General features: G+C 43.0%; 1 protein-coding gene across 3 annotated transcripts in view; it reads right to left on the bottom strand.

The window, feature by feature from the left end:
- Positions 1–586: 586 nt before the first annotated feature.
- The window catches only part of drongo (Arf GTPase activating protein drongo), a 33,009-nt gene continuing 16,496 nt past the window's right edge, over positions 587–17,099 (bottom strand). For 2 of the 3 annotated variants that reach the window (XM_065448024.2, XM_065448022.2), the window contains 2 exons: positions 9,445–9,869; positions 587–1,980 (listed from right to left, as the gene is read on the bottom strand). In XM_065448024.2, coding sequence (XP_065304096.1) covers positions 1,936–1,980; positions 9,445–9,869 — 470 coding nt within the window. In that variant the 3' untranslated portion in view covers positions 587–1,935. The remainder of the gene's footprint in view (positions 1,981–9,444; positions 9,870–17,099) is intronic. The other variant, XM_065448023.2, reaches the window with a different exon arrangement.

The following is a 17,099-nucleotide window of genomic DNA, read 5'->3' on the forward strand; positions in this document are numbered from 1 at the left end:
CAGTGCTCTTCATAAATTGGTTTTTAGTTTTCAAGTCATTGTTCACGAGTTAAGTTTTTACTAAAGTGCTTATTGGCAGTGCCATTTATGGGCACTGAACTAAAGCATACACTAGGGGATGAATGCAGCTAAGTTCAGAAGGTGTGATCTGTCACATGACAACCTTATCTACTGCGGAAAGAATGTTATTAAAGACAAACGTTTGCCTGTTTGTACACATTAAATTATGGGGGTTTACGTGCCAAAACCACTTTCTGATTATAAGGCACGCCATAGTGGAGGACTCTGAAAATTTCGACCACCTGGGGTTCTTTAATGTGCACCTAAATCTAAGCACAAAGGAGTTTTCGCATTTTGCCCCCATCGAAATGCGGCCACCGTGGCCGGGATTCGATCCCGCGACCTCGTGCTCAGCAGCCCAACACCATAGCCACTGAGCAACCACGGTGGGTGTTTGTACATATACATACAGTGCAAGCAGCGTCTTCAGGCCACAGCTGTTGTGGGTCACAGTGTGCCCACGTCATCAGCATGACACGGAAGATCTTTCACTACACACAAGACAGAAAAGGAGGCACGAGGCAACTTCTATGAAAGCATGCTATGCTATTTATTGCAGACAAAAAATTGCAATAAAGCATTCTCACGATTCCTGTACTTTTTAACAGATATGATACAGAATCTTTTAAAACAAATCTCCAATATGTACATGAAGAAACCGGATTCTCTGAGCAGCTTTTAACATGCCTGGCATCTGCTACTACAGCTTGTAATCACTGGGTTCCATTTGCATTTGTTGAAGAGGCTAAGTGTCTGAACAAGCAAAATGTTCTTTCCTACACGGCGCTGGCACCCCTTTTTTGATGGACAATGAAGCTTGGGCCAGAAAACGCCTCGAAACTTTGCACTTCATGTCCATTAATCTCTGTACGCGCAATCTTCAAAAAGATCCTTTGGCTCGGCTTGCTGTAAACAGCAACACACATGCCACAACAGTATGAAATATCACACACGGTATAAAAAACAAAGAGAAAAAAAAAATACAGAAGACAAACAGTTTCAGTACCAACTTTGGAGTTCCTGAAATTTTGCCCCACAAGGACTTCCCAAATAGCTCCAATTATTATTTTTTCTTTAAATCTGGCAAGTAATAATATGGATTACAGAGGAAGCATAGGCAAGAAACCATTCCACCCCATGTACAGTTATGCCTTCTGGAGGTTATGCACAGTTGTGAACACGGACAGGCTATGTGAAAGAAAAAAGTAAAAAAAAATAAGTTTTTACTATAGTTCACAACCCACTTCACTTTCTCCCTTGCACGATTCATCCATCCATCCTTTCCTCTCCCCCTACAACTCTAACAAAGAAAAAAAAAAGCTTGCAAAACATCAAAAAGCTTTTAACAGGTTTAAAGTTCTAGGAAATGAGAGAGAGGGCGACAAGCAACAGAAACAAACATACAAACAGACACAACACAGTATTAAAGCAGCTAAACGAAATAGGGTTAGAGAGAACTAATGCTTCTCGCCAATGTTCGATGCCCACAAAAAGGGAAGCAAAAGAGCAGAACGCCCTGGACGTTTTCTTTCTCTTTACTTCCCTTTTACTATCTGCTTTTGTGCACTGACTGTGCATCTCTCTCTCAGTGGCAAAAAAATGAGACTAGAAGAAGTTGCTGTGTGGCACTCAGTTAAAAAAAAAAAAGGGAACAAACAGGCGTACAGCAGCTGGAGAAGGCGAACTGTTACTAACGAAAACATGTCCACGTTGTCAAGCAAGAAGATACACAGCTATGTGTGCAACCTAGGCAAAATGGAAAAATGGCGCCATGTTTTTTTCTTTTCTTCCCCTCTTTCTTCCTAGTAGCACATTGTTCCTGGTCAATATCCCACTTCAAGATGATGCTTCTAGCTGTGGTTACGAGACCTGCTATCAGAGGAACGGGTTGCTGGAATTGGCTCTTGGCATGGGACCACTCTGCAATAGATAATGAAAGAACTCAATGTAAGGGCAACTACTACAGAAACACAATGTCAAACATGGATGGGAACTGCATCTGTTAAAGTACCTGAAGCAGAGAAATATGATGCAAAAGCTTTCAGCTTATGTGAAACTGCAAAGATGGTTTAGGAGATTTAGCAGAAGTCCTGCTTACAAATGAGCAGTTTGTTTCAGAACACTGTATTATATGCCGATTTTGTCTGCTTTAGATGTCACGACTATACAGAATTGCGATATTATTTTTATTCTTGAGCTAGAGTTGTAGGCTTGACGCTTCAGTTTCCTCAAGTTTAGTGACTCTCAACAATTTCTGTAAAAAAAAAATTGATGACCTTATATATACTCGTCACAGTCAACATACATTCTTTTAAATGCTACAAGCCTCATAAAATGTGGTGCAGTTAATGATGCCAAGCAAAGCAACTTCGTTCTCATGTAGTCACCGATCAATAATTTGGACTTGCTCGTTTATTCAGACTGCTTTGTGGCACCACCACGCTCCCGTAAACCATACAGTAGGCTTCTGCTAATCCAACTCGTGTAATTTGATCCAGACTGAAGAGAGAGAGATAAAAGAGATGAAAAAGGCAAAGAAGTTAACCAGAAAATAGAAATCCACCTTGCTACCCTGCACTGGGGAAGGGGTAAGGGCAGACAGATCTATAAATAAATTAATATATAAATCAATTAAATGTGCACAAATATCCTGACTGAAGGGCCTGGCCGACACTTATGGGACCAAAGTTTTGTTATTCCGTTCCTGAAATTAGCCTTCACCGGGTAAATTCTAACAAGGCGGGTCATCGTGCACGTGCCCGACCCCAATGGTGACCGCAGTGGTGACTCCAATAGCAGCAGTGTCCATCTTGGTGGTGCTTCAGGTACCGTGAATGAGTTGGAACACACATCGTCATTGAGAACACTTAATTTTAGCATGCCCCAGGAAGATTTTATAAATGAGAACGGTAGGTCACAACGAATTACTAGAGTTCTGCTCCATCCTGAATTAGTGTTTACATAAATGCATCACAAGTCCTTTCTTTATAAAAAATTTGCTCAAGAATTGCTTGGGCTGGTATAATCTGATATGAAACCAGAACCAAAACCGCATTCACACTATCTACCATTACAGCCAGCCTAGCTGGTGTCATCACCATTGCCATCGCAAGCTGGTGACAGTCAGTGATGTCAACTATAGGGATTGATTCCTAGATCTAGTCTTTAAACTTAGGGATTTGTCATCTTTGTAGCAATATCTAAGGATTTTTAGAAGAAGCTGACAGCAGGGGGCATATAGTTTCCAACGATGGATTCATATCCGTGGTACAGCATTTTGTAATCATTGATTGCAATTCCCATTATTTCTCACATAGTCGTCTGGGCTGCTGTTGTTATCTATCGGATTGAAAAACATAGTATGCAACTGGACAAGAAGGGACAAAGACAAGTGCTGACTTCCAACTGATGTTTATTTTCAAATTAAATTTTCGAAGAGAAATATATATAAGCACACATGATTTTATATTCACGAAGTTAGGAGTAACAGAGACGATAACAAGAATTCAGCTAGATGCAGATCATGGCACAACCTAACTGGGTGCATTGCTTCCACTGAGAGCCACAGGGAAGAGGAATAAGATTTTATGCGAGATCATGGGCTCCCTGCTATGCAGCGGAATAATATTTGGCTTGCAGGTTCATGGCGGCAATGCTTACAAATTGCAAACCTTTTCTTGATGTGTTAAAAAAGCTTTACAATGTTCCTTTATGACAGCCGCAGATCATTTCGCTGTTAAATGGATGGAGGATTGTAACTATTAGAAAATCCGAGCTCAGGATGAATCAGAATCAGCTAATTAATATTTTTTTGTGCTGGATATTGAGACTTGAGACCACACATTTTTTGCAACCAGATGCTAACACATCGGAACACCTAGCTTTGTGGGGAGGCTTGACTCTCTTGCGTCCCTTGAATGCTGCCTTTCTCGCACAGTTCTCGTGTATCCTGTAATCCGGCTTCCCCGTAAGGCAAGCACGGGGCACTGGCGGTTGCGCAATTGTACGAGAGGTGGCGTGTGATCTGCTTATTCCACCCAACGGTGGAACTGCTTGCAAAGGAGTAGCTTCTTCCTCTTCAGCTTAGGTCAGTGGCGTGTGCGGACATGTTGTGCGCCCATCACCACCCTCCGTATTGCGGTCTTGCAGAAGGTTTCACCAGAATGGACGAACACAATTGTTTGAATGCACCGTCATTTGTGTAACTGCTCACGCAAACGATTAGGCGTTGGTGACCGGCAAGGGGCAAACATATTTGCTCAATATCCAGAAACGGTGATTCAGATTTCCTCGATTCTTTAGCGACCATCTGCATGTTCAATTGGATGTGATTCGGCTAGCAGGCATTCGCGCACAGAAAGCGCAATAATTGACCTTCTGTTTGTTCCCAGTAATCAGTTGTCGTTCCTTCAGATATTGTTCACTGATGTAACCACTATTGTTCGTTGTCATTTCTTTGTCCCTACAGCTTTTACCAGGTAATTTCATACATTACTCAAACGTCCATGCTCTCTAGACCTCTGTTTAACTGCGTATTTATTTCACAAACAGAATGACTGAACACTTCCTGAAGGATACCTGACAGCAGCACTGTTTAATCACACCACATAAGATCAAATTATATGTGTCTCTCTATGCATTCATTTTCTTAAAATGAAATGCCAACATCTAAGGAGGGCTGGCTAATAGGTCAACTAGCATTGCTTTTTGCCAATTGTTTACCTTATTCATTCTTGCTATCTTTAGCTTTATTCCCAGAAAGAATTGGAACTGGCAGGAGTAGGCTCACTTTAAGGGTCAATGATATCAAACTTCCTTGTTCTATTTATGCATTGCATACTGCACTGTACACAATCCACAGCAAGCTGGCAAAATGTGAGCGCATTTGGCAGAAAATTTTTACTTGAAATTTTTTTATACCACAGTTGAACTATACAGTGGTTTGCCAATATTGACAAATGAAGAAATGAAAACTTTTTTTTGCAGGTGAATCCGATTTGCCTCAGTGACTATTGTGGTGATGTACGCGGATGACAAATCACTTATCTCTGACTCGATAATCATAACAGTGTTGGTGTTTTGTTTGAAGTCTAATCAGTCAAGTGATCAAGTCAAGACCAAGCCCCGTGCAAAAGATAGCTATAGGTAGCGCAGGCTCTAGTGGGAGGTGTTGGACACGGCCCTAGATAAAGTGTATACAATTTGTTGCTGCATTAATGCATCTGGCTGCCAGGCATTTGTGCATGAGGAGGCTGTTTGGGTGCAAAAGCCTGTTGAGCTCGCATTACTAGGACAGAACCGGTCAGTGCTGTAATGCACCGTTTTGACACGATTTAATTTCTTTCCCTTTTGCAATGCGCACACAACGCAAATGATTGCAACTGCATCAGCAGCTTCCAACAGTTCAGCTGCTCCAGAGACCATTTTGTTTTCATGCTAGTAAACAATTACAGGACATACGACCATGTAATTTGCTTCTTTATATCATCTCGTCTGATAGCAGCGGACGGCACAACGAAGAAAACCTTACATTTTGAAAGAGGCTGCAGCCGCCGTCTCAGTATATGCGATGCATCTGCAGTAGCACTGCTGGGCCTTTGCTATAAAAGAAATGTGCTTGCGCAAATGTCGCTTCGTGATCTTATGACCTTTGTGCATATTTTTACCTGAGGCATGTTCATCTTTCACATGTTCATGCTGCTGTGCGCATTTAGTGTGTGCGTTGCAACTGTGGCATGCATTTGAATAGGCTGCAAATACCATAGTATCGCACATGTAACCCACAACGAAAATGTAAGACAATGAGCAAAATTAAAACAAGGTAAAAGCGAGAGCCAACATTTCAACAAGTGGACTTGTTTAAATGTTGGTTTCCACTTTTACTTGTTCTTATTTTGCTCATTGTACTGAATTTCCATCTCCCACCTTCCCTATGTTTTCCCAACAAAAATGCAGGAAATTTAACAGTAAAGTCGGATTCAAATTTATATGCAAATTTCTCCTTAAAATGTGGCTTCACAGCAGCTTATGCTGCACTGTTGTGAAGCCACACTTTAAGGCCAAGTTTTCCACTATTTAGTTTCGTTATCTCCTAGGGAGCCCCACTCTCTCCCCACACTTGCATGTTGAAGCTTTCCTCTCCTCCCCATGGTCACCAATTCTCCCCTTTACGGATTGCCAGTTTGTGTCGACTAGTTAGTGAATAGTGCATGCAGTGCTGGCAAACTAGAACTCTGCTCATGATTAGGTGTGCTCAACACCTGTTCTAGCGCAGCATAAGCTGATGATAAAGCTTTTATAGCACGAAGCAAGTTGCAATTTCAGCTTGCAGATTGGATTTCATTTGATCATACATACGTCCCCTGTGCCTGCAGTGCTCCCTCAGTTAGCTATACTGAGAGAGCGGTGAAGTTGTGACAAGACACAACCAAGTTTTATCATAAGTGCTCCGTGATGCAACTTGCGCGTGTTTGCTACGATGCTTTTGCCCATGTGAGAGCTGCTCCGTCCCTCAGGGTGTCTACCAAATTGACATTTTCAAATTCCTTGATTTTTCCAGGTTCTCCCCAAGAGCTCTTGCAAAATTCCCTGAGTGACAGACAACTTTGTCATATGTAAAGAGGGGCTGACACGGGGTCCCGGGGCTCACACGCCCCGGGACTTATGCAGAACTACTGCGCGCGTGCACGGAGAATACGTAACGCCAACGAGGAATCTGCCGTGCGAGTGTTTGCCGAGAGGAGGGGGGCTGGCTGAGAAGCTGCCATGCAGCTTCAGTAAGTTTGAGGCCGCCGCTGTCGTCGTGCTAGGCCGCCGCGACATCAAACGAAAATAACACTTACATCCCGCGAAGTGAATAAATACTGCATGTTTTTTTCCCCTTTCATCGCACTCACTCCGAGTTCCGTTTTCGAGAGGTAAGTGGGCGATCTCATGCTATTTCGCTTAAACAGTACTACTGTTTAGTACGTACTTTTTCCGAGCTCCGGCCCACTACGGTTTAACGAGGTTTCACTGTATCGAGATTTGACTGTAATGTGTACCAATTGGATCAATAAATAATTTTGCCAGACCCAGTCTCGTTTAAGGACAAACCCTGTAGATTATATCTTCTTAGATTTTAGAGAAGCTTTCGATTGTGTATGTCATGGTAAACTACCTACTCATGAAGCTTTCTAGCATTGGCCTGCCCATTAATATGTATAATTGGATCTGCTCATACCTCACCGTCCAGAAATTTTGTCCGGGTCAAAGGTTGCAGCTTTGAAGTTTTGCCTGTAACCTCGAGAGTTCCCCACGGTAGTGTCCTTGGCCCTACTGTGTTTCTAATCGTCATCAATGACATCGTTTCATCAGTAGACACCTCCGCCATAAACTTATAACTTTTTTATAGATGACTGCACTGTTTATAAGCTAATTAAATGTGGAAAGGACCAAGAGTGTTTGCAGAACAACCTAAGTTCTCTCTCTGATTAGTGTAACACCTGGTCGATGGGATGAAACATTAACAAATCAGTCTTAACGTGAATCTCAAACAAAATTAGTCCATTCACATCTAGGTATATGTTAAAAAATAATGCCTTGATTGAAGTTGATAACTTTAAATACTTGGAAGTCATGATTACCAACTGACTATCACGGTGGAGTCATATTGACAAACTTTGTTCATCTTCTAGAAAACTGGGATTTTTTAGACACAAATGAACACACCATCCCAGATCAAACTTCTTGCATACAATACCTTTATTCTAACTCGTCTATAGTATGCATGCGTGGCCTGGGACCCATATTTCAAAAAGGATGTTTATAAGCTCAAGAATGCTCAAAGTAGACCAGTAAGATTCATCCATAATGCCCATCACAATTTTGATTCGCATTCATCACTGATGGCTAGTAACGACATCCCACTTTTGCAACATGGCTCAACTTTTTTTCTTGCTACACTATCGGCAGTTTAATATCAATCCTGGCACATATACTTTTTCCACTTTTTCCTGGCAGACCAGACAGTCACAATCGCAACCAGACACCAACTTCACACATACTAACCTTTTCAAACACTCATTTTTCCTGTGAACCATCAGCGAATGGAATGCGCTGCCATCAAATGTTTCTTCAGAATGTGGCCTTCCTGACTTCATAAACACGTGTATCATTTCATGTGAACTTCATTGTTGATAACGGCATGCTCTTGTCTATATTTTGACAATTCATGAACTAACTTGTTTGCTTTAACTTTGTGTGCATAAAAGTGATTTTATAGAGTTGTGGAATTTTTTGTCTCCAAAGTAATTTTAAGAACGCTTGGCAGCGTATGATTGTCTTTGAGTGCTAATGCTTGCAATATTCTGTTCTATAGCTTGTTCAGCTTCGTTCATTGTCTTTTTTTGTACCTCCTGCTTAGTCTTCGAACTGCAGTACGCAGTAAATAAATCAAACAAAAAAATCAAATTAACGGATGTCTGCTGTATATCAACTTACAGCTTACATAAAAGTGTTGCAATATTTACTAGAGTTTGCAAAAGGCCTATTCACAAATTAGCATTACATTTCAGAGTGATGTACAACACATCAATTCTGTCCAATTTACATGTATATTTAGGGGCAGTTTACAGAATGGTATGGTATGGTATGAATAACGTTATTGGGTCCTGAAGGTCAACCCTAGGTTGACGCTGGCTGCCCCCACGTTGGGACTGTCAGGCTGAGCCCTTCAGCCACATCGCGGGCCTTCCGGACTGCCCGTAATTGGTCGGTGTTATTTTCTATTTCAGAGTTATGGAGTTGTAAACTCGATAATTCAGTTACTTAATATTTTGCGATATCAGGAAATTTTCTAAAGTATTTAAGACATAAATTGAAGATACACTTCATAAAATTGCAGGATCTTTGCTTTTTCTTAAAAATGCAACAAACCTCATCAAAATCAGTGCATTAGTTGCTAAGAAAAACAATTTTTTCATTCCTATGTATTTAGATAGAAGCTGCTGAGCTAAAGCTTCTTCTTAATATGAGTGCTAAGAGTCCAGTTTTTTAAAATTGTCTTTTGATAATATTGTGTAGTACTGGCATCTCTTCTATCAGTGATAACGATAAATTTGGAATAGTTGGACGACCATGTCGTGGCCCCTCTAAGGTGCTCCGAGGATGAATTTCATAAAGACCTTTCTTTGGCTCCCCACTGACTCGGTACGTTTCACTTATTTTTTAAACCGAGCTTCTGAGAGGAGATTTCGAAGTCCCTTTCAGGCATAAGGTAAAAAGAGAATCTACAGATTTACATTTCTGCGCACACTAAATCTGAGATTACATATGAAGTGCCTGTAATTTGCTTGAAAAGAAATGGCAGTCACTGAAAACAGGGTATATAGCTTTTGCTCTCACCAGAAAAGGATTGGCTGCTGCTGGTGACCCCACCTGCGACCAATCTGTGGCCAAGGGGCCCACTACCTTGCCCATGGCTGGCCAGGCTGAAGGAGCCACTGCTGGTGTTACAATTCCAGTGGGTGCTGCGGCCAGTCCGCTGCTGCCCCAACCCACATAGCTGATGCCTTTCTGCTGAACCATCGGGGGTGTGCCAGCCAAGGCAAATCCATTGGGAGAACCACCAAACACAGAAGCACCTGCGCCCGCACTGCCGGCTCCAGCCATCCCGTCCAGGCCTCCAAAGACTCCTCCCGTGGGTGCCACGGCCTCAAAGGGGTTGGGTGTTGCAAACGCTGACGCTGTGCTGGCAGACTGTGTGGGGGCTGCCATGTTCCATACCGGAGCTGCAGCCGCAAATGGGTTGGAGGGAGTCGCGGCAGCTGCTGCAGTCAGCAAGATGGGATAGCGTCCACTTCAGTGGCCCCACAAGCACATAGAACTCTCCGACTTGCACAGTCACACAGCTATTCGCGTGTTTTTTCTTACGTGCAAGGCTTCCCTCAGATAATCTCTGCAAATTTCATCTGTAGTTATGGTGTCATGCTAGAATTCCTAGAATGCACAGAAGATTCCCAATTATAACCCTTTTTTAATAAGACCATTTCAAAATGTGCACCGAATAGAATGCAATCTTTTGCCGTAATTTCTTTACACGGGCCTCTCCCATGTGAAAAATTTTAAAGGCAGTGGTCACATGGTATTGCAAATTGCCACTGCCTGCGCCAGTCAGCCTAATCTAGTGGTTGCAAGACACACAATGCAGGGTTTGCACAGGTTTATAAAAAGGAAATTCAAGGATGTTCAAGGAACTTCAAGCATCCCATGGAGAACTTTCAAGGCCCTCTATTAGAGTGGTTAAGCCCATACATACTATATGTAGAAGTTCATAAAAATTGTTATTCGGTTTAAAAAGATAGGTACAAGTGATAAAGACAAAAAGATAAACGCATTAGGGAGGGGGGAAGAAAGCTAACGACGACAGATCACAAAGACTTAAGCGTAACAAAAACAAGGAATAGGGTACGGCAGGAGGGCAAAAAATGTGTAGTTAGTGTAGCTTGCACTAACTACAAAAGAATACTAAAAAATTGAGATACTTTGCTCACAAAGAAAAAGTGAAAGTATGCTACAATAGGGAAATCAAGTTGACAGCGCAATGACCCTGATCGCTTCAAAAACAATGCTGCAAGAAAGTTGCACAATTTTATTGCACAAAGAGAACACAAAATTACGTACTATATCGCACGAGACCCTAGCACAGTACTGTCCAATACTGTTTTTATCTCACAAAAGTGAAAAAAGCCCACATGCCGAGTGATATGTCGCGCCCTGGTACATCAAAGGACCACATGGCACATATTGAACGTAGAAAAATGAAATGTTTACTGTTCGCTCTGAATGGCTAAATATATATATATATAGAAGGTCCTTGACGTACACGTCACGTGACTAGAGTGAGTGAGTGAGTGAATAAACTTTTATTGGGTCCAGCAAAGCGCGATAAAACACGCACTTGGCTAATCCCACAATGGGACTAACAGATATAGTCTGCCAGCCCGATTGAGGGCGTGCTGGACGGCCAGGATTTGGTCCTCAAAGACGTGCCAAGAGTCCAGGATGATGTCCCGGGTTGCCAGCTGAAGACACAGCATCATCTCCCCCCTACAGATTGAGGTGCACAGGAGCTCTGCGTTGTCGAGTTTACTTTCGGAGTGATGTCTCTGGGGTGGGAGCTTTGACCGCTTGTATAGCATCCGGGTCTGACTCTGGCGGCTCAGATCTTTGTGCAACCCCACCGGGTGGTCCGGGCACAACTTTGTCTCTCGGGTCTTGATCTTGTTCTGTTGGTTGACCACCCGCTGTTTCTGCTGGATATTCTCGTTGTCATACTTGGTCCCAGTGTCTTTTACCTGTGGCAGGGGACATTGTTCAGTAACTGTAGCTGCATTATGCCATCCTTACAGGTGATGAAACACCGTCCGCCACCATCCTATCCAATGCCTCCGAAACCTTGTCTACCAAGGCATACATGGTAGGGAACAAGCTTTGCAGAAACAAGGTGTTGCTTGTTGCTTGAGTTGGAATTTCATTGGCGGGCTGGTGAATCTTCCTAGACTCGAGGCAAATACATCCTTGAAGTCATCAAGTAAAGTTTGTACTGTTTTATCCGCTTCGTCCGGTTGTGCTTGCATCATCCATACAAGGATGGGTCTCAGCATTGCTATCCCACATTGGTTGAAGGCCTTTATAATGTCTCTTCCAAAAGCGCTGGGTCGGGGGTGTCTACGATCACTAAAGCTCCAGTTACCGTCTGCCCATCACACGAAGTAGTCATGTGTACTTGACATACCACGGGAAGCTCTCCCAAAAAATAGGAAAGTCGAATAGTCGTAGTGGTTAATGGTGGCCAGTTGTGCCGGTGCTGCTGAAACACCGCTGTAGACACGACGCTAACTGGCGATCCGGTATTCGATCCGGAGCGCTCCACCAGCATTCGAAAAGGTACACCATTCCAGGTAATTTCCTTATAAACAGGTTTCACAGTGTGTCAGTAACTGTCTTGATGTGCCACAATGGTATAAAGTGATTCACGATCTGGCGACCGGTGCTCAGAATCCGCCAACATGGCACAGTTACCGCGAAGCTTACCTTGTGTTCCAGAATGGCACGCCCAGGTGAGATGTCCGCGCCGACCACATTTTTGACACATGGTGTTTTGGTGATAACGTGCTTCTTCATGAGTGTCGCTTCCGCATCTCGAGCATCATTGGACACGCTGCGGAGGTCATCCTTTCCGAGAAGGCATTCTCGTATAGTGAACCAGCCCCTGTTCTGATGTCTGCATGTTTCTGGCATTTTCACTGGCATTCTGCGCTAAAATGTCGAAGTCTTCCGCCTTTAATAAAGTAAGGTTACGTCTTGCGAGTAAAAGTCGCCGAATGTCTTCAACTGCCACCTCGCAGATGATTCAACCTCGTAACATGTGCTGCAGAGAGATCCTAAAGTTGCACCATTCGGCCAGCTGCCAAATCTCTGCGATGAAGTCTTGCACATTCTCGCCAGGTTGCTGTGCCCGCATAAAATATGCATAACTTGCAGTGATCTCATTGATTTCCGGCGCATAGTAGTCCTGTAAGTATGTGATGGCTTCTTGGTATGTAAGGGCATTGACTTGCGTTGGGTGACATCTTCCCTGGATGACATGTACTGCCGAGTCTGGTAATGAGGATATCAAGATGGCGAGTCGTTTCACTTCGTCTGTTGTCTCTTGTGCTTCCAGGTACGCCTTGACTCGGATCTTGAAGATTGTCCATGTGCCTTCGATGCTGTTGAACATGGGTGGTTTTCCGAGGCTCATTCTTTGCGTAGTGAACATGATGGGTTCGTCTTCTTCCTCGTCGCCACTGCAATGTTGTGCCCTGGTACACAAAAGGACTACATGGTGAACGTCAAAAAACGGATGTTTACTGTTCGCTCCGCACGGCTATATATATAAGAGGTCCATGACGTACCTGTCATGTGTCTAGAATCCCGGATGATGTCCCAGGCTGCTAGCTGATGACACAGCACCGAGCACCTCGGGAAACTTCAGGGCAGCTTCAGTAGCTTTTGCTGAATTTGGTGCTTCACAGAGTTGAGCTCATCAGTTTTGGCTTTCGCAGACTTTTTGAGGCTGCTTGATTTGATGAGGTTTGTCAAATTGGTTTCTGCTTCTGCTTTTTCAGCCTAGGCATTTGCTGAAGCCACGAGATCGGCAACTGGTAATTCAAGTTTTTTTTTTTTTTCGTTGAGTCAATCTCTTCTTAAATGAAGCATCTTTTTTTCCCTGCTTTGTAGCTTCCAGCTGCTGTTTTTCTTGGGCTTCAAGTACACACCATACTTACTCCTTGCTGCTGACACTGCAATCCTCAGTTCTTTGGTGATCGGAATATTTAAAACACCACCAGCTTTGTCAACATCATCACACGCAAGGTGCTGTGAAACATACGGCAGGTCCTTCAGATTCTCTACACAGACCTGTCGATTCACACTGAACCCTCATTCTACAGTAGACTGGGCATGGCTGAAGACAAAAGCTTAACAACCTTCCACAACTCGGTGTACGAAGGAACTTCATGAGCTCAGGATAAAACTCATCCAATCGATCAGAACCCATGCTGAATTGTCGAAGCTGGTGTTTTTGTTCCTCCATGTACTCAGCTAGACCTGATCAGAAGATCACCTGTAGTGTCTTGCAGGTGATCTGACATTCTACCCCAGTGATGAGAGTGTCCAACACTTTTCTAAAGCCTGCAAAGCATTCATCTGGCTTTGAAGACATGCGTCAAGGGCCTAGTGAGGATAGATCCCTAACTAAGGGAAAGCTCAAAGGGCTTCTCTCTAGGAGCTTTTGTCATAGTGTTCAAGGACTGTTTACACTCCATACGGGACTGAAACACATCCTTTGGGCTCACTTTGCAATTTTTCACCATTTGCTCTGCTTTGTGCCCAATATCTACCTTTTCAAGTGGTATGTGATTCTCTGCATTCTCAATGTCGACTTTCTGCAGGCCCAAGATTCTTTTTGCAGACAGGACCAAACATTTCATAAACTTGGTCAGCAGCTTACTGGTAACAGTTTCCAAATCCTCGGCAAGAAAGAAAGCCATGGGTTTATCTGTCTGGTACTTTGTCAGGAAAGGCTTTAGTATCATTGCTATGCCAAGTGAAAAATTCAACTTAGCTGGCAGCAAAGTGTTGCTGTAGAATTCATACAAGTTGTGGAATGATTCACATTTTGGCAAGTCGACTTTCTTTTTTTTTTTGTGGCTTCAATATATCTTTAGACGTAACAATACACCACCAAAGCTCTCTCAACTACGGGAGCATTTTCCACCCATCGGTGAGTGACAAACTTGAGAGTAAAGCATTCTTGGCCAGTAACTGTGGAAAAGTCCTCCCTTCGCACTGGAGCATCTTCAAATAGAGCACTCAGACTTGATAGTAGGCCATGAAACCCACATTTACTAGCTGCAATGCCTGTCCTGTAGGCATTGTGCATTGTGTGGAGGTCTATGCACTAAACATGTTTTTTTTTTTTTTTGTAAATGCTCTTGGAGGCCCTTAAAGAACTTCAGATGTAACATTGTGACCATCCTTGGATACCTGAAGAATCTTTGCAAGAGGCAAAGGTTCGAAAGCACTCAACAGCTTTTCTTGAATGTGGCTGTGGAGTGCCCCATAAACACAGAGGCATAATAGTTCATCTCGACTTTCTGAGTCGAGTTCCAGCAGCTCATGTGCACGTCCGTTTGCTTAAGTTGCAGACAGTCATTCACCCATTTTATCAAAAAGCACGACATAAAGCTCACACTGCTTTATCTCTCGATGAAATGCTGAGAGGAATAAAGGCCTAAGGCCATGGCATGTCATGTAGGCGCATTTCTTTTCCCCACAAAAAAAAAAGACTTCGCCACTTTACTAATAAGTCACCTGCTTGCACTGACGACCGGTAGAAAAAGTGGGATATGAGGACTTTCATAGCCCACAAAATTTCAGCATCGGTAACAAGCTTGTGCATTTTAGAAGAGTAGCTTATGTTCAGTGACAAAAACAGAGGTGGCATTACAGTTTGGTCAACTGTAATTGGGGTCAGATAGCTTCTCACTGAGCTTCCTGCCACTATCTTCATGACACCAATATGCTTGGTGCTTTTCATGTGGCTTTTCAATGCTGATTCACCCATGGCAGCAATATCGCATGTTTTACAGCAAAGCTTGCGATTGGCTCGATGCAGATTTGTTGCGTCTGGTGCAATTCACTGCTTGTAGTCCTCATAGTGGAGCCATGCACCTTGAAACTTGCATTTTTTAGAGCGCCACTCTTAGGCGCCCATTGCAGCAGTGAGCGTCAGTGGCATAAGCGAGTGAAGAAGCACACAAAAAGATGAAAAAGCGAATGCAGAGCCGGAGATGATGCGAGCCCCGAATGGCAGAGACCAATGAGAGCGGCGGCCTCTTCAGTGACGTGCGTGCGGGAAACTGGTGTCATGCGGACCCGCCCGTCTGCTCGATGCACACTTCTATCTGGTCTCAGCTGGACCACTCGTTTCGTATTATCGTCTGCTCGCATCAGATTTTGCTTGCACTGGTTTGGTTTGCTTGGTTTTGTCTCATTTGTGCTTGTTTACATTGCCATTGTTTGCGATTGTTTTGTAATCTGATTGTATGTTCAACGCGAATTGTGTAATACTTTCTGGAAGCCACGCGCCACCATCGATTACACTGAGACCATCGATGAGTCATGTATAAAAGACGACGCGCTTGACCCGCAGATCAAATTTTTGACAACTGCTGACTCTGCTACATGTCTCTCAAATTCTTTGCCTCAATATATTGCGAAATGAAAACACACATATCAAGCTGTGCTCAAATTTTGCATTAGGACATACTGTGATCATCGTTGGATTTTTTCCAGACATTTTCTCATTGATAGAGGTACATAAATAACACAGAGAACAGAAAAGCAGCACTTATTGCAGAAATTGCCGACGGAGAAAACGAGACCCTTAGAGAATCGGCACACAGAAATAGTGTCCGCACTGCTCGGTGATGATTACCGATGGTGATAGGATGGCCAGCATGCGGCGAAGTCTGAAGTAATAACTCTAACATAGTAAGCTGTCTCACAAAAACTGTTTAAATTTACTCAAAAAGGGACTTTGGCTCGAAATGCATATTTTAGATGTCAAATAAGCACTCCTCGAAAAAAAAAGAAAGATTGTTTCATGGGGAGAAATAGGTATTCTAGATGCAGTTCTTGGAAAATTCAAGATTTTTCAAGGACCAGTAAACGATCAAGGACATTCAAGGGCCTTGAAAATGAACTTTTCTAATTAAAGGTATTTTCAAGGACCTGTGCGCACCCTGCAATGACTGTACAGCTGAAAGCTGGGTGCACATTTCATTAAAAGCTGGATGAATACCACATAAACCGTCCTTTTCTCTTTTACTCTGTACTTCTCCACACTCCACACAAGAGATTAAACCAGGGTGACTACCAAGTTGATATATACAAATTCCCCAAGTTTTCCAGGTTTTCTCGAGTGGCTTTGCGAAATTCCCTGAGCGACACAGAACTTCGTGTTACGTCACGACGGGTTGACACCATGTCGCCTGATGCTGCCACTCTCTAGTAAGCATGTTAAAAAATAAAAAAACATAAAATGACTTAATACAGCTTGAATAATAAGGACTAGCATTTACTTCATTCAAAAAGAAAACAGAAGGGGACATTAGTAAAATGCACAGCAAATAAATGATCTTCAAAAAGAAAAAAAGGTAAAAACCATTGCAAATTGAGTCGTACATTCTCAAATAGGAATAAAAAGGAGATGCACAGAAGCAAATATTTTTGAATATGAGCAATTTCTATCAACTGATTGCAAGCTCGTTGGTATGAGGCCTGAACTTTCTCACAAATGAGATCCTCTCTCAATAGTTGATAAGTAAACCTCAACTGTCCTGACATGCTCTTAGCCCACGCACAACACCTCAGTGTTGTGTTTCACTGCTTTAAAGAGTTTATTTTGGCTTGGATGAGGGACATCTGCATCTCGGCGTCAACCAACACTT

Source organism: Dermacentor albipictus, chromosome 1 (genome assembly GCF_038994185.2).
Source record: "Dermacentor albipictus isolate Rhodes 1998 colony chromosome 1, USDA_Dalb.pri_finalv2, whole genome shotgun sequence".
NCBI lineage: Eukaryota > Metazoa > Arthropoda > Arachnida > Ixodida > Ixodidae > Dermacentor > Dermacentor albipictus.